This window comes from Eptatretus burgeri, chromosome 10, assembly GCF_056783735.1.
Source record: "Eptatretus burgeri isolate ZD-2024b chromosome 10, Ebu_testis_v1, whole genome shotgun sequence".
Taxonomy (NCBI): domain Eukaryota; kingdom Metazoa; phylum Chordata; class Myxini; order Myxiniformes; family Myxinidae; genus Eptatretus; species Eptatretus burgeri.
In genome coordinates this window covers 90,452,774-90,470,917 of record NC_140970.1, presented here as the reverse complement: position 1 = coordinate 90,470,917, position 18,144 = coordinate 90,452,774, and the positions used below count along the sequence as shown (strand labels likewise).

The following is an 18,144-nucleotide window of genomic DNA, read 5'->3' as shown; positions in this document are numbered from 1 at the left end:
GTCAGCCTGGCAGACATGGAAATCTTTCCCTGACGTGACAGAAGCTTTCATATCAGCCACAGACCATCCGTTTGTTCTTGCTGAAGTGACCGCAGCTTTTCCGGCTGATCGAAACCTTTGTCGTGCGGCTCCACGACAAATCCAGCACACTGACAAGCGGCAACGATGCTCGCGTTGCTCTGTTCGGCCGTAATGCGGGCCGATTGGAGAGAATTCCACCAACGCGAGTCAGTATTGACTACACTTCGACTTTCATCTTGTACATGTATACACTCCATGTCGGACATCTTGCGAAATATGTATCTGTTTACTTTCCAGGATGCTCTCTACCAACACTACAAGAGGGTGACGTATCAGGCTAGCCTGTGGGCTTCCAGTGGCGTAACACCCCAGTTGCGATGTCCGGCTGGTTATAGGTGGATGCAGGGTGAGACAGGATGGAAGCCGAAATGGATCGCCATTCCTCAGCTCTCACAAGCCTGTAGGGAACTTGTCAAGTGCGCGTGCTCCAAAGCATGCCGAAGTTGCAAGTGTGTCAAGGCTAACCTCCAGTTTACCGCTCTTGGCAAATGCCAGTGCAAGGAGTAAAGGTCTGTTACCAGTCTCTGCAGTTCAATTCCAGGATATCTGGAATTATTGATATTCATGTACATATCTCCAATTTACTCTTGTCCAAATGGAACTGCGCAGACCAGAGGGTCGCTTACGGTGGAATAAATCCAACGGTTTCAATAATTTATAGGTACAATTAACCATACAGTCCCTCTATCGCACATTCGCATGTAGTGAGAAAATTACTTTATCCGATGGCACGAACGCATTTTCACAAAATTTGTACTTTCAAACAATAATTGATGATATTGACATGTTATCGACCAAAAAGTTGGATTAAATTTTTTGAGCTCCATGTTTGACCTTGAATGTATTTTAAACATTAATCCAACATGAATCACATCAGAAATGTAAGCCTTCACCTGATGACATGTGGTTACCAAGATGTATGGTCATTTTGAGACATACTCTCCCAGTTATGGCGTTCTCGCGCAATTCGCATAAATTATGAGAAATCTCTATTTATCTCGGTTACTTGTAATGGATTTTCATATTAATTCCAATTTTAAATCGCATAATTCTATATTATCGATGAGGTATTCGTAATTACCGAAGAGTGAACCGGATAGCTATCAGTTATTTCTTCACTTTGCAACCAAAATCGTAAAATCGACCAACTTGACCTTTGACCTATATGTTTGACCTTGAAAACTGACCTTCAAGGTCAAATTTGATGTGGCTCCACGACTGAAATTAAAGCTTGTGTCCAGTTGATATTGCATACAAAATTTGGTGCTTTCTTCCGTCATGTAACGGTATGGCCTATATTTGGACCGAAGAGCCCCCACTATAAAGAATTAAAATTAAATCAAACCCTTTCATGGGCGTGTCTGAAGGACCGTTAGCTTTGACATCCGACAATTGTCCGAATTTCTGATTCACCTGGCTCACAATACCTTTTCCTTGTCTAACTATATTACAAACCTCTCCTTGAGCTGTAGAACTTTCTGCTTAACCAGTAAGAGCATGTTTCCACGCAAATCATCGCGAAAAACTAGAAAGCATCTGAAAATGCAAATGCAAAAAAATGCAGAAAAATTAAGATTTTAGGCAACCTTGACCTTTTGACCTAAAAAGCAATAGGCTTCAGTTACCCAATATGCAAACCCTGCTCAAACTGCAAGTCAATCAGATGGAAATTAACGATTGTGACCTTGACCTCAAACCAATTGGCTTCTCGCGTTTTATTGGTGAACCAATTCAGTGACCCAATATGCAAATTCTTAAAATTTCAGGTCAATTGGATGAAAACTGATGATTTTACGTGACGTTGACCTTTAACCTTTTCACTAAATTATTAATTTGTCTTCTCCATATTCTCATCAGCAAGTTTTCTTGAACATTTGATGACAAAAACTCAAATGTTAAAAAAATAAAAAAAAATAAATAAAAACTTATGGCCCGGGCCGACACACAAGTGATTGCGCAGGGGACGGGCCAATAAAGATGATTGCTGTAGTTCTTTTTTTTTACGGTGTGCAAGGCCCATGGAGTAGCGAGCTTACAGTATAAAGCTCAGAGATCTTAATGTGCATATGCATATATATATATATATATATATATATATATATATATATATATATATATATATACATACACACACACACACACTCACACTCACACTCGCACTCCCCCGATCTCCAATGGACATAAAGTCCTACACCAAAGTGTCACCTCCAATCCGGAGGCCTCAGCCCGGCAACTGTCAAACAGACAAAGATTACATAGTCAACATCACTTAAACATCAAATGGAGCCAGCTATACGTATTTCATGCTTATTTGCCCTCATCAGGATAGCATACCAATAAATATCTACCCAATGATGACCACATTTGTCGTTTAAACATCAATTGCACTCCCGACTGTTATGGTCAGCATCGCCGCGGATTATATCTCGCACAGTAAAATCGCATAATCCGCAAAGAACAACCGTGCATCTGGCACCCAGATGATTGTTCCCGCTAATGCAAACCATTCAACCAGAAAACACGTGGTGTGATGGGCGGGTATTTCGAAATATCAGGACGGCATACCGATACCGCATACCTGTATATTATTATATAGTGGCCCAAAATGACGTGCAAGTTTTTATTCAACTACAATATTTGGTATTACTGGTCGACTTTGTTTGTTTTTAATGTAATAATATACAGGGCTAGTTAAACTTTTGTTTGTTATTGCAAAAAAAAAATCAGCAAGAAGAAATGAGGAGCGATATTAGTCAATGAAGTGCTCAATCCAAGCAACGTGCCTCTGGATGACAGCTGCCGCCGGAGTTGTCGATGACTCGGTTGAGAACTGGAGCTGGTATTTGTCTGATTCCTTGTCTGATGTTATTTTTCAACTCCTGCAGTGTGTGTGGGTTGTATTTGTATACTTTAGCTTTGTGGGACTCCCATAGGTCGTAACCGGAAGGAGACAGATCCAGGGAGGAGGGAGGAAGTGGGTTGGCCATCCATCGAGAAATGAGTCAATCACCTGGGAAATGTCGTCTCAAAAACTCCAAAAGCACCATTAGACGTATGTGGTGGTACACCGTCTTGCTGGAAGATGACTGCATTCATTGTGATGTATTGTTTCCTTCTCACTGCTGGAAGGAATCTTCACTGCAGCATGTCCACATATGACTGTCACTGTTTGTCTGGCTTTTTTCTTAAAGAAAAAGTTTTTCTTAAAAGGCCGGGCGCGGGGGAGGGGGCGGAGAAGGATAAAGAGGAGATCCTTTCTTTTGTTCGTGTTCAGGGAGTGGAGGGGCTGCGTCGTTCAGCAGGCCGTCGGGTCCTGCTTGGCTTGGGTTAGGGTTGAGGCCTTCGGAAGCTTTTTGCTTCTGCAGAGGAGTTGTTCAGCAGAACTTCGGGTCCTGCTTGGCTCAGTAGGCTTTTTGGAGAGCTGCTTTGTTTGGAAGAAAGTTGAGCCGGTTGCTCGGCTCGAGCTGCGAATGGTGGGTTCTTCTTCTTGGTTCGTGGAGCTCTTTGTTCTCCGTTTGGTTCCCGGCTTGGTGCGACTCATCGACCTCTTTTTGGAGGTGGTTCCTTGGGGAAGCGATGCATCGACAGGAAGGATCGGCACCTCGTCTCACCAGTACATGTTGAGAAGCGCGGGAGCTCGGGAAGGATCGCGGCTCACGGCGATTGGATCCAGCTCGCTCTCGCTGGAGCCTGGGTCCGAACAACTTGAAGACCACACGAGGTGGAGAGGTTCGAGATAAGCTCTGGGTTTCAGCTCACCTGTCCTCCGAGCTGGAACTCGTTATTAAAGGCCTCAGCCACCATTTCTTGGGGGTGTGTGTGCGAACGTGTGACCGTGGGCCAGTCTAATAAGTAGGAAATTGTTAAGTGCTTTGTGTGCTGTAAATCTTTGCATTGCATTTCGTATAGTCGGTATAGTTCTGCTCTTACGTGCTTCCCTAGTTCCCCATTATTGTTAATAAATACCCCAATTGTTAAATGTTTTCAGCTCGTCGCGTCGATTCTTTCATTGACTGAGCATTTAGTGTGTTAGGAGTTAGAAAGCCGTTGGTTTGCCGTAAAAGGGGGACATTTGGACCAACGGTTCTCAGCGATTAAGCCGCTCGGAATCGCGCACGGGACAGGCTCGCCTCGGCGGTTTGTTCCGTTCGAGTTCCGTTGAGGGTGGAATACCCTGGTAGTTGGATCACGTGGGTATTTAGGTACATTGAAGATTGGCAATCGACCCTACCCTACGTGGTCTGCCCATTGGCGTATTTCGGTTCTTGTTCAAGGACCCGTCGACTCGGACTTATCCGGGCGGCGATCTATATTCCGGGTGATCGGTCGGGCCAACTCGACTTGCGGCTCCGTCAGAGCGGTCGGTTGGCGGCCGACCCCGGCACCGTATCAATATGATACAATTTTCCACGATCTATTCTCACGGACTAATTAAAGTCCATCATCGAAATACTATTTTGGTTTTGAGGATCAGTTATCGTCCAGACGAAATGAAAGTTGAAATCTGGAGTGAAATCTGATAATTTAAAGAAATAACGAGTCTTGGAAGGAGGCTGATATACATATTTACTTTAGAAGAATATTGGTATGTATTGCCGATGTACCAATATAAGCAAGTAAGGCTATGTCCCTCCTTCTCTATGTATGCTATGTATGCATACACAAGAAAATGTGAAATTTCCAAAGCATTAAACTTTTCTTCTTCTACTGTTTGTAGAATTATATCGAGTGAACAAAAAATTTAGGAATGTGCCAAAATTAACCAGCTTCAGAGGTATACAATTTAATGCATTCACTGGTAAACATCGTGCCCTGTCCCTCAGAGGGACTGATCTTCCATCGTGTCTGTCAGATCTGTCTATATTTTCAGAGGTTTCGTGAGGTTTTCCACAGGGAATGAAAGCAAATCTGGTGAAAACGGACATATTAAAATAAAGTTATAACGTTTGTGCGGACCACGAACAATGTACCACGTGACGTGTGCACAGACGAACAGGCAACATAGCAGATTTACAACAATGTATATTTCATGGGCGATTGAACTTTGCGACGTTTCCAGGGTTGTTCTGCATTAAGCTGCAACTCTTTTGTGGATAAAGTCATTATTTGAACAAATTCATTATATTTCATTAACTGCTGCATGCGTGGTGAAGACCGGCTTTAAAATTAAAGGAATCCTATGTGGAATGCAGCCACAGCCTGGTCAGCCATTCCTTATCAATGATTTAATTGGAGTGCTTGCTTGAGTGCTTGAGCCACTTGCCGAGCGCCCTATATTCGATAGCAATACCGTGCTACATCACTGAGTGAATCATTCACTCACTGCGGACACTTTTGCCGCACTCCGTCGCCCTGAGCGAGTGGTCCGCGTGCCGTCGCCCTGAGCGATAACCACCGTGATAACATATTCTCTCTGATAATTCCCCTACCCCCACTCCTCTTTCTCTTTGTCCCATCCTTACTCTACCCCCTCCCGATACAGTGCAGCACCCTCCTCCCACACCTCACTCACTCTCCCCATCTTGTAGGTATCTGGACTTGTAGGTATGCTTGTGCGTGGGTAGGTGAGGGGATCTGTGGTTTGGGCACAGGCATGATGGGCCGAATGGTCTCCTCCTGTGTGAAAGTTCCTTGTTGTGGTAAGAAAATGCATCAAGACTGCTCTTCCATCACAGTGCCTGAAGAGGGCTTCGCAACGTGCAGCACAAGCATGTTTACTTGGTTTGTTGTCCTGTCTGCAATTGATCAATCACCTTACACCACGTCGCATTAGTTGAGGTTTGCGGCTCTTAAAGTGCGTAAGATTAGCACAGCCCTTCATGATCCAGATGGCCAGGATGAATATTACAGTGGAAAGGGATGGAACCCAGACGAGACCACTCAAGAGTATTAAACGAATGTGTCATTATAGGGACCATTTATTTATTAAGTATGCACAAATGGGTGAAATCCCATTACTTAAGCCCCATTTATGTAATTTCATTCGCCTCCCCTTATTCCTATCTCCCCACTTCCCCTCCCAACCCCATCTACCAGCTCCTCCTCTTCCCTTATAAAATTTGAATCTTCTCAAATTGGTTTCCCCACCTCCGACACACGTGCATTATGTAATAGACGATTTTGAACAAGCCAAATAAAACAGGACGAGGATGTCAGGTAGCTATAAGTGAAACAAAATGGATAACACAGGTGATGAAGTGAGCATATGGGGATCCTGCATTACCCACATACTTGGCATGGCAACCTCAGGCATCCTACAGCCAAACAGGTTCCACGTCAGTACACCGCACATGTCTGAGCCAACGAAGCATGCCAGAGGCTTACCGGGGTTAAATCAAAAAGCACACGAGATTCCTTGTTCATACTGGGCCATAATGATGAAGGTCTGGGTCTGTTGGCTCGAGGTTGCATGTTCCCAATGGTATATCACCAAACTAATTTATTAAATGAACACCAAAACTGCAGAATTAAACAAATAACCAATTGGTAGAATTGCCAACTGCAATTCTTGATATTGTTCCCAAACCAATTTCACCTTTTGCTTTGCTCACGGATGTAGAAAGTGGCACAGCTTTTGCCAAGGTAACAGGAAACTGTAGCAGATAGGAATGAGCTAAACGCTTCCACAAAAGGTCAGTCACTAGCTAGTGTGTATATTTATGTCTGTACTGACCCGATTCACATTCCACTTTGAATCATTAGACATCAAAAGACAAAACACAAAAGGAAAACAAAACCTGATTAGTGACTCCGGCAAGCAGAGCAACAGCTGTCCACTGTAGGTTAAAATCTCAGCCCAGCGATACATTGTCATCTTGTGGTCTCACAATTCATCAATGTGTGCGGTCCCTCGGATGGACGTTAAACCGGACGTCCCGTCTGCCAGCATTCATTGGTGGATGTTAAAGATCCCACGATATCCTTCCTGAGGAGTATGCGAGCTATCACCGGCACCTTGAAGAAAATCCAAATTCCTGCTCTTACAGTCCCTACTTGGTGGAACTTCAAGCTGAGCCGACCGGTTTGTGAAAGACTTCAGCCAAATATTTTCCCTGGCTGAACCCACAAAAAAAAATGTGGGAATAATTGTGGCTGTTAAAGAAAGAAGGAAAATCATAAATTGTTAAGGCTTACAAACAATATGGTAAAGTGGAATAAGTGAGGGAGCAAAGAAAGTTTTGGTCCACTTCTAGCGAGAGTACAATTCTTGGCAGCAAAGTCTGCGTCAAAATTAGGTCTCCCAGGAAGAGAGAAACACAATGGAAGCCTATCACGTGATGGTGAGAACACAGGCCAGAGAGGAAGTGAAATAACACAAACAACAAAAGAGATATTGACCGAGTCACTTTTCATATTGCAGGCCTTACAAGGCACAACGTTCGCGGTCTTCATTCCAACGAGCTTGCCCTTGAAACGCAGGGCAGTCTTTTGGCAGAGATAATTTTCCTTAATCAATTTTTGCTCGAAGCCAGGGCCAGACAGATTCGATCAGGTACTCAAGAATGAAGGCACCACCAACTAGTACAGTATAGCTACCCAGTATGCAAGACTCGTGTTCTAAACATGGCTTACTGGGCAGCTACACTAGTTGGTGGTGCATTCATTTTTGAACACACCTTCCCAAGTGCAGTACAACTATTATTTGTGAAGCAACTGGTATGTGATTGGTTATTTATTAAAGAAGCAATGACATTAATCATTCATGAAAATATTCAAAATGCCCACAAAGTGGATGTGTAATCAAATGGTGCTTGATCAAAATGACAAATTGGAAAATATTCTATGCAAAGAGAATACATGATGATATCCATCCATCCATCCATATACATTGTACAGAGCGTCGGTACTGCCGAAGCAGTCTCCTTGGCTATTGGGCACAATCTTGGACAGATCGCCACTCCGACACAGGATACCAGCATGCTGGCACTCATTTTGCCAACCTTGGCCGAGTTAACCCCACCTGGTATTAATTCAATAGCTGAGCGGGATTTGAACTCAGGACCCGAGGATCCAAAGCCCACCACCATAACCATTAAGCCAACACCAGGCATATGATGATATCAGATGCATAACATTATTCTTAAGACAACAGGATTTATTTTTCTCAGTGTTTAAGGCCAAGTGAAGGAGCTTGTACAATGTACAGGTAGTGGACAAAAAAAAATGGAAACACCAATGTAAAGTCACTTAATAGGGCATTGGGCCACCACGTGTCGCCAGCACGGCCCGTATGCACCAGCGTCCGGAATCGAGCACAGAGTCCACCAGCGTCTGGAATTCTGCAGGAGGGATGCGGCACCATTCTTCCATGAGAAAGCCAAGCAACTCACAGCTGTTTGATGGAGGTGGAAAATGCTGTCTCAGGTATCGTTCCGGAATATCCAATAAATGCTCAATTGGATTCAGATCTGGTGATTGAGAAGTCCATGGCATGTGGATAACATTGGGCAACCACACGTGCTCTGTTGATGGGGGTGTTGTCATCCTGGAAGACACCTCCTCCTGGCAGGAAATAAATGCTGCAACATGGGGTGTAGATAATCACTCGGTACCATCAAGTAGCAATTGGCATTGGCCTTACCTTCTGAGAGAATGATTGGATCCAAACCATGCCAGGAAAATTCGCTCCACAACATTACAGAACTAGTAGAACCCTTCACTGTTGGAACCAAGCACTCCGGGTGTGGAGTTCTTTAGGTTGGCCCCACATGTGCACTTGTCCGTTTGTCAAGAACATGGAGAAGGATGATTCATCTAACCATATCATGTTTCTCCACTACTAGGTAGTCCATTATCTGTGCTCTTTACATCCCTCGACTCACAAAAGTGCATTGCCAGGTTTATGTACTACATCCTGATTATAGTATCCCACTCCGTGGAGTTCTCGGTGGACCGTTTTTTTTTTTTAATGAAACTGGTTCTTCATGCCCCAGGTTAAAATTTACAGTCAATTGATCTGCAGTTGCTCACCTGCTTTACCTTGCACTTCAAATTAATGCACAAATATCACAATTCTGGAGTATACACTTCCACCCTCTGTTTCCTTTTGCTGATGATGTCTTTCCCTCCAGAGTTCCAGGCCAACATCAACTTAGACACCGTTGCTCATGAAACATCAGCAAGTTGAGCTGTCTTTGTCGCTGAAGCTCCTGCCAAACGCACCCCAACAATCACCCCTCTTTCAAAGTGACTGTGTTCTCCTCTTGCAGCCATGCTGGCCATAATTATAGGCAACCAGGCCTGTACAGAATTATTACATGTGACCCTAAGCATGCTGGGATATTATTTGCTCGATTAATACATGGGCCACACCTGTGTGGAAGCCGTTGCTTTCAATATTCTCAGTGTTCCTCATTTACCCAGGTGTTTCCATTTTTTTTTTTGTCCACTACCTGTACATATAATCACTTATCAGACAAGGATACAGTATTATGAAACACTCCAACATGAATTACAGGGACATTCATTGATACAAATCAACACAGTGTCCTTCCTATTGACTTGGTACAGCTCGGTACAAAAAAATAAAAACTGACTTGGGGAAAAGGATAGATAGTTTACCGTCAGGGTTTGAATCTAGCATGAGCTAAGTGCTCAAGTGGGAGCACAAATAGATGATGAAGTTTTGTCCTTTCATGTAAATCAAAGAAATGCTGCTTTAATAGCAATAGTTAATTCATAGCACACACGTACATGCAGACAGGTCGGCGGTTCGATTCCGACCCTGCCCGAGAAATGCGACAACACATGTTGTCACTGGCACCCAGAGTGCTCCAGGATGTTAGTTTGTCTCGTGTTTAAAAGACAACTCCTGTATCGTTTGGTGTCATCTCCGTCTGTCTGTGTGTGCTTTTGTGATTTTTGTACGACAGCTCTTCCATGAACTTGTGCAAACTTTTTTTTTTAAGGATATAGTTTTTAATGCTCAGCATTATTGTTTCCATATTAAACAACAAAAATAAAATACTCAGTGATCATAAAATCTGGTGGATGTGGGTGGGTGAATGTGAGATATGGATCTGATTTTGCCTCTCAAAGGTATGAGGAGGCTCACTTTACTGAAAGGGCTCGTGCAGTCCTTTTTGCCAATGATGATTTCTACGTCAAATTTAAGACAGTAGAAACACACTCCCTTTGGGAGCATTGGCAAGTCATCAATTTATTATTTATTTATTTATGTTACCTGGGTACTACCATCACGCATGAAAAAAATTTGTGGACATCGGGCAAAAATCCTCAGTCGTTTCAACACCCCCCCACCCTCCCCCCCTTTATGCCTATGACCTGACCTTGGGTACTACTAGCACGTATGCAAAATTTGGTGGGCATCGGGCCAGCCCTGCTTTTTTCGATGATTTTCATATGTACAGTACATACATATATACATATGCCTTATTTACTATAATAGGATAATATACATTCAGTGAATATCAAAGTCTTGCCGTATTATTTTGAGTGTATCATTTAAAAAATTGAAATGCAACTTGTTTGATCCAAAAATAGACCGACCGTCCACCGATTGTGGTCACAATTGGAAATCTCGGAGATTTCCGGAGGGTGGGTAACTCGTTGGACATTGTTCTCGGGTCACCATTTAGTTCTGTCAACTCTCATGTGGTGTAATGGAAACGACTGCGAAAGCAACTAAAAAAAAACAACAACATAGGATTGGGAGGAGGTTTGTAGCTGTAGGGCGTGGTACATTGCCATCGGTTGGCCATGGAATGTTTACAGCTATTCGGACCAAAAGGGTGCAGATACACAGAGAGACATTATTGGGCTTGGTGTGAAGGATAACGGAATCCAACGTTGAGTGGCCTACTGTCCAAGGAGGGTGCCTTCACTCGCATGTGGAGGACATCCAGAAAGCTTGGTTTTGCTTTGGATCCATCTTTGTATGTGAATGGAAAACTGTTCCCAGCACCAGGTGGTCCAAGCAGTTTGACTGAAAGTTAGGGCCGTCGCTGTACGTACTTGTGACGTTGTCGATTTTGTGTTGGGACGTCTCAATAGAGATTTACTTTCAGAGAATTTCAGAAATTCTGTAATTTTCTTGAGGAAAAGCACAGATTTCCTCAAAAGCAGGCAGACAGACAGAAATCTAATTTTTGGAAATGTTTTTCAGCACCAGAAGCCAATTAGTTACATTAGAAAGAGCAATCAAAGATTACAGACCCTCGCCAATACTTGTTTTGTGTGGTTTTATAGTACGCATTTATAGACGTACTTGCATTGTAATTGTACCGTACATACTTGAAAGAGGTACTCCGTTGAAAAAAAGATGACGTGTAAAAATTGTGGTCTACGTCGGCATATTATGTACGGACAAACGCACAAACACAAATGCAATACTCTCTCCTCTGGTGAGGGCAAAAAGGTCATGGGGAGGGGAGTGGGGTTGCATGAGCTATTTAAAATTGAAACCAAAGAGCCATATTTGGTTTTTTGATATACTTCCCCCTTAAATACTCACCACTGTTAAGAAATATTTTGGAATTAAAAAAAAAAAATTATGACTAAGAAGACATGACTCCGACCATGACAACACCGGAAGCATTAGCAGAAGTGTTTACAAGTGCCAGGCGCCTCTGCCAAAAGGAGCGGCTGTGCAGTTTCGTTTTGATGCTGTTGAACACCATACAGAATACAATGGAGTCTTCTGATAGAATTGGACCGTATTCATTTAAACAGGAATACAGTCAAGCCAAAATGGAGCACATAAACTCCATATCAAGTTCTGAGGAACGTTACAGTGACAATTCAGTGGAACTAAACGACAACATGGAACGAGTGGTGTGGGTGCGAATGCAGACATTGTATTGCAATGCAGACTTGATGGGAACTTGTATGTTGTCGTTGCTTTTTTCAACAAGCATTTTCCCTTTACTTCCCCCCCCCCCACCCCGGTACATCACAATATTGTAGAGTCTTGAGTGCTCGACATGACATCGTGCAGTATAGCCGATAGCCAACTTTTACATTGAGTTTTTAGTGAAATGCTTAAATATTCACAAAAACATTAGCTCTTATTTAAAGGATAGATAGTTTACTGCCTTAGATGAAATGTTAACTTTTCCCTCGAGTTTCCTCGTGAAGAATCCTGAAAAATAAGGATACTCTTTTTAAGTTTGTGACTCCGCGTCAAGCCTCATCCAAGACATTTTTTTTTAATGAACAAGACTTCTCCTGAATAGAATATGAAAGTTCACAAAATGTTTATGAAAAAAAAAATGGATCGAACAAAATTCCCCTCAAAAAAAAAAAAAAAAAAAATTCCCCTCAATGACGTGTTAAATAACCAAATACAGAATGGAATGTAAGAATGCAATGAAATGCAAGAATGAGCCAAAAAAAAAACAACCAAATACAGAATGGAATGTAAGAATGAGCCAAAAAAAAAAGAAAAGGAAAAAACAAAATAAATAAACAAGCAGTCATAGACTGGTAATTACGAAATCGTCAACTTGACCTCTGACCTTGTCTAATAAAAGCTGTCTCTGGAGAAGGTAGCGACGCAAACCAGAAGTTTCTACGATGATTCTGTACCAAACCATCAAAAATCGAATGTTTGACCTCACTGTGACCTTGACCTTTGACCGATTTTGACCAAAATCTAATCAGTGCTAGCCATCATCCTCCTGAATCACGTGGTGTAATTTGACATTGGTAGCTTCTTCCGTCCTCGAGTTATCGTGCGAACAAACAAACACACAAACACACAAACACATGACGGAAGTCATCAATATACTTACGAAATATTTAGATTTCGTAAGTAATAAAGGAAGAATACATTGGCATGGAAGAGTGAATAAGCCTTGCCTATTTAAACTCTCGAATAGAGCCTAGTGTTGGCGCAGTGGTTAGGGCAGCGGCTTGGGATCCAAAAGGTCCTGAGTTCAAGCCCTGTTGGGCCACTGAATTAATACACCAGGGGGTTGACTCAGCCTGTCATCCTTCCGAGGTCGGCGAAATGAGTACCAGTGTACTGGGCCGGTGTATACCCCGGTTAAAATAGGTGTGCCATATCCCTGTGTCGTAAGAGGCGACCAGGGTTGCGTCAGGAAGGGCATCCGGCGTAAAACATGTGCCAAATCACTATGCGGATCATACGGATGATCCACTGTGGCGACCCCTAATGGGAGCAGCCGAAATAAGAAGGAGAAGATTTAAACTCTCGAATAGAAAGAAGAATACTTAATATGAATAGTTATTCACAATGATGATTGATAAGTTTTATGGACAGTTATTCATTCTTGTGTGGGTAACGTTTGGCTGCTGGATGCATCAATGCTGGAGGAGCGAAGGGGGCATAACTCTTGTTTTTTTTATCTACAAGTATGAAGTCTTATGGAAGAGTGGAATGACGGGTGGCAAAGGGGTAACAGACACAAAGTGGGCTGAGAAGAAACAAGTTCAAGGAGATGCACGCAAACATGAGCAAAAGAGCTTCCAGTCGAAGGGTGGAAAGTTTCAGTGGGTATCGTAAACTCAGAAGTAGAAAAGAGAGAGAGCAGTGTTGCAGTGGGGAGAAAAGTTTACGTCCTGGAGGAAAAAGTACGAGACAGACGCGGGAACATGGCTCCCTATACAAGATAAGAGCTGGACGAATGAATGAAAGTAAACATTAAGCTGTGACTTGAGAATGGTAACAAGGTAAGGGTTTCCGTTAGAATGTATATGAACTGGAGGGGCATGGGTTGAACGGAGGCTAGAGAGCAGGAGGAGCATCATCAGAATAAAACTGGTAAAAGCCTGCAAGATGACCAGCGTACCTGCGGTGAGCAAGAAACAGACCCTGAGACTGCCTCATGTCATGAGATGCCAATTACTTGGAGGGCCTTAGACATCACTAACCCAAGTGGCTTGATTGAGGGATTGGTTGTGGTGAAGTTAATCTACTTTGGTCTCTCTCACCTGCAGGGCAGGAAGGTCCAAGTGGTGGTACAGCAAGCTGTCATCCCGCCGCGCCGACTCTGGAACCATTATAGCTGCCAACTGGGACTCAAAAGCAATTACAGCACTCATGGTATGTAATGCTTCACGTTTCGGAGCTCCCAACAGCACTGCAACATTGACCATGTAAGTCAGATATGCTGATAGTACCTGTACACATACAAACACAGATCACCAGGACATCAATTGGGTAATTTCATTTCTAATCCCTCTCACTTGCCTTTACGCTATGGGATCTCTTAACAAACTTTGTCCATTCATCTAAAAAGTGTGACTTCATCATGGACGAGATAATAAGCTGCAGAAAGCAATGACATAAATGCAATGTCCACCATTGGCAAGTATGGTGACATGACAGCCTTTTGCTTACCTTATCGTTGCTCGTCTTGTTGAGGTAGTAATTACGTGATGGCAGACCCAAGCCTGACTGGTCCACCTTATTTATAAGGATGGAAGTAAAAAGAAAAAGAGATGATTGTTATTTCTAAATATTGGGGAAAAAATAGTAGGAACCTTAACAAAGCCTGCCTCCTAACTTACACTACAGTACAGGATGTTTTGCCAATTATGAAGGCGTTTTAAAATGGATGTGAAAACCCAAGTACATGTTATGATGCAATTTTAACGATATCCCACATGATTATTTGTCAATTTTCACCTGCACCACGTTGTTGTTCGAATGCTTGGGGTCTGAACCCACATAGACGGAGAAGAACGGTGTGGCTTTGTAAAGGCCCATGACTACCTCCAGCATCTCCTGCACAGTGCGGTTTCCACCTCCAGCAAAGCTCCAACCACCAAGCTAACTCGGGGGTTGCATGCAAAACAAAACAAAAACAATGTTATAATAAGCTACACAAGTAAACAAACACCATGGCCTCTTGACATCAAAACCCTCATTATTCACAATACTCCATCAATTTTGAATAGCACATCATTGTCGTGAAAAAAGCCCCAAAACTGCGATTTTCAGAAAGGGTCACCTCAACGTTTGATTTCATTGAACATTGATCAGAGGTTATTGTTTTGTTTTTTTTTTAAACAAGATTTTCTAACCATCAACTCTCAATATATCCCAGCATGAATATCTTCTCTTGACCTCTCAATTATCAATTATGTATCTTTTTTTTTTTGTTCATGGATGGTAGATTACATTGGTGTCAGGAGTGGGATTCTCACTTTGTGGATTAGATGCTGCAATGGAGCCTTTCCAAGGTCTTCAATCACTGATTCATTCATGCATGCCTGGTAGTAGCGAATGGCTTTCTCCTTGGCATCGCTGATTTGCCCATTTCTGTGCAATCTGAGCACATTGGCACTTCGCTCTGGAACAAACGCAAGAATCGTGCATATTCTCACTGGTACTACCAAGAGACCTCTCATGAAATAAAAGCACTCTTCGCACTGTGAGACAATTACACTTGTAATAATCATCGGCAAACTACAGAGTTCATAGAACACTTTACGCGGAGCAGCGTTCATATATATAATTCAACTATAATAAAATGATAATTTTAAATGTCTTATAAAAATCATTCTGGTTTACCGCCATCGATGCAGTGTCTTATACACCACCTTATTTAACATGTCTAAAGGCCCTGTCACACCTTGATGTTTCAGCCAGCGTATGGCAAAGTATCAAAATGTATGTAAAACACTGGCGTACGCTGAACTATTGATGTTTTTTTTTTAATTTTGGGTGTATATTAACGTGTTGGACGTATGCATAACGTATTAGTAACGTACACAGAACGTTTCAATCACATATAGATAACTTATACCAACGAATGCTGAGCGTGTTGTCGGCGTTCACAACCTATGCCCAACGATAGTCTAACTTATGCATAGCGTGGCAGCGTATCGCCGACGATTAGGTGGCGTAGGCTATTCATAGGCTGCGGCTCGACGATTCAAATCATAACCGCACTCGACATCGAAGTGTGAAGCCGCAGTCACACCTTGACGTTTTAGCCAGCGTATGCCGATGTATGAAAAATTTGCCAAACCAAGCTGGCACACGTGAAATACGTTATGGGTAAGTTTTGTATACATTAAGAGCATGCTGGCATACGTCGTAGTACGCTGGCATACATCGTCATACGCCGAGTACGTCGAGAAATTTTCAGCATGTTGAAAATTTCTCGACGTACTCGGCATATGACACACATTCCGCATACGCTGGCCATAAGTTGTAGGCACGTTACGCGATCATTGACACACGTCGACACACGTTACTTTACGTTACTCATAGGTCGAAACACGTCGAGGTAATGGTTAGCGTCAGTGTTCCAGACTCCCTGGTTTGTTTTTTGTTTGTTTGTTTTTTTGTTTTTTTCTTCGGCATGACGGTCATGTTGACACTTCGATTGCTACTGCGGTGATGATTTAAATCATTGAGCGGCAGCCTATTAATTATATTATATTATAACCGCACTAGAAATCGAAGTGTCAACATCACCATCATACCGAAGAAAATAAAAAATTTTAAAAAACCAAAAAAAAAACCAGGGAGTCTGGAACACTGACGCTAACCATTACCTCGACGTGTTTCGACTTATGAGTAACTTACAAGAAACGTGTGTTGACGTGTGTCAACGATCGCGTAACGTGCCTACAACTTATGGCCAGCGTTATGCAGAACGTGTGAGTCATACGCTGGCATACGTCAAAAAATTTCAAGCATGGAAAGTTTGTCTAACACCTCGGCGTACTGTGACGTATGCCAACGTGCTCTTGATGTATACAAACTTACCCATAACATATTCGACGTGTGCCGGCGTTTTAGCCAAATTTTTCAGATGTCGGCATACGCTGGCTAAATTGTCAAGGTGTGACAGGGCCTTAAGTACTGAAAAACTGGAGATTTTTGGAAGCGGCAAGAAGGTGATTTGTGTTCTACAGTATTCAAGTATATAAATAAATTAAAATAAAATAAAGATTTTAAAGGTCGTATAAAAAAAATAAAAATATATATATTATTCTGGAAGTTTACCACCGTCGATGCAGTGGTCTTATAAAACACCTTATTGAACACATTGCATTAGTTTTGTGCCTGTTGTTCATGTTCTTTAAAACAGCAAATTTCCTGCTTGGATGATTTTCAATTTTGTTTGACTGCCAGAAAGCCAGACTAAAATTTTTTTGTTTTTTAATTAAAATTAAAAAAAAACATCACACCTGTGTCCAAAGGAAGTGGTGCAGTTTGGCATTTTAAATATTAATTAGGCAAAGCCTCACAACTAATGAAACTACAGTAGGTTAGAAAGGTTCTTTCTCTTCATTACAGATTGATGGATGGATGGATGGATGGATGGATGGATGGAAGGACATACGAAGTATTGAAGCGGCTTCACCACTTAAAAAAATATCTCACTCCTCTGTGCGTATGTACGATCGGGTCAATTTCAGACCCCCAAGTACTGTACTGTTAAGGCCTAAGTCAAATTTGCTCAACGGCGAGGATACGGTGGCCGTACACCCTCTGAATTGACAGAAACGTGCGGCGGCCGCAGAGTTTTTGAGGTGGCCTCAGGGTGGCCCTACGCCGTATGGCTATATTTTACAGGCCGTAGGGGTCGCCGTGGAATTATAACGCGAAGTTATAACTTTTTTCATTTCTACGTTCGCTGTAGCAATTCGACAAGCCGAAACAAAAGAACTGGTAAAAAAATAAACAAATTACCCACTCATTACCGTCCGTCTGGCCGCACGTTCGCCTTAGGGCCCCCCTGCGGTCGCCTTGCGGGCACCTTGCGTCTGCCTTGAAAATTCTATGGCCGCTGCAGGAACGCCCTAAGGTCATCGTGCGACATCAAATCAAAGACCGTACGGCAACCCCACGTTTTCGGTCTCCACAATTTATAAATACGCCGTGCAGCTCCCCGAAAAATAAAAACATATATGACTGCTACATTGTGTGACCGTGGAAATACTGCGCCCGCCGTATAATTGCTAGTGGCCGTAGATTTTGGAGACCCCACGGCCGCCGTGGCAAATGTGACCTAGGCCTAAACTACAGGTTTGTTTTCCGATTAATGTTCAAAATATAACATTCAATTGAAATCAAGTTATTCTTTGATCATAAACTGATGTTTGTAGACAGACAGACAG

The 18,144-nt window shown here is 42.7% G+C and overlaps 1 protein-coding gene across 4 annotated transcripts in view; it reads right to left on the bottom strand.

Moving 5' to 3' along the window:
- LOC147019086 (endothelin-converting enzyme 1-like) overlaps positions 1–18,144 on the bottom strand; it is an 88,661-nt gene that overhangs the window by 32,574 nt on the left and 37,943 nt on the right. For all 4 annotated transcript variants that reach the window (XM_085899333.1, XM_085899335.1, XM_085899334.1 and 1 more), the window contains 4 exons: positions 15,214–15,359; positions 14,693–14,836; positions 14,405–14,470; positions 13,996–14,184 (listed from right to left, as the gene is read on the bottom strand). In XM_085899333.1, the coding sequence (XP_085755459.1) occupies positions 13,996–14,184; positions 14,405–14,470; positions 14,693–14,836; positions 15,214–15,359 (545 nt within the window). The remainder of the gene's footprint in view (positions 1–13,995; positions 14,185–14,404; positions 14,471–14,692; positions 14,837–15,213; positions 15,360–18,144) is intronic.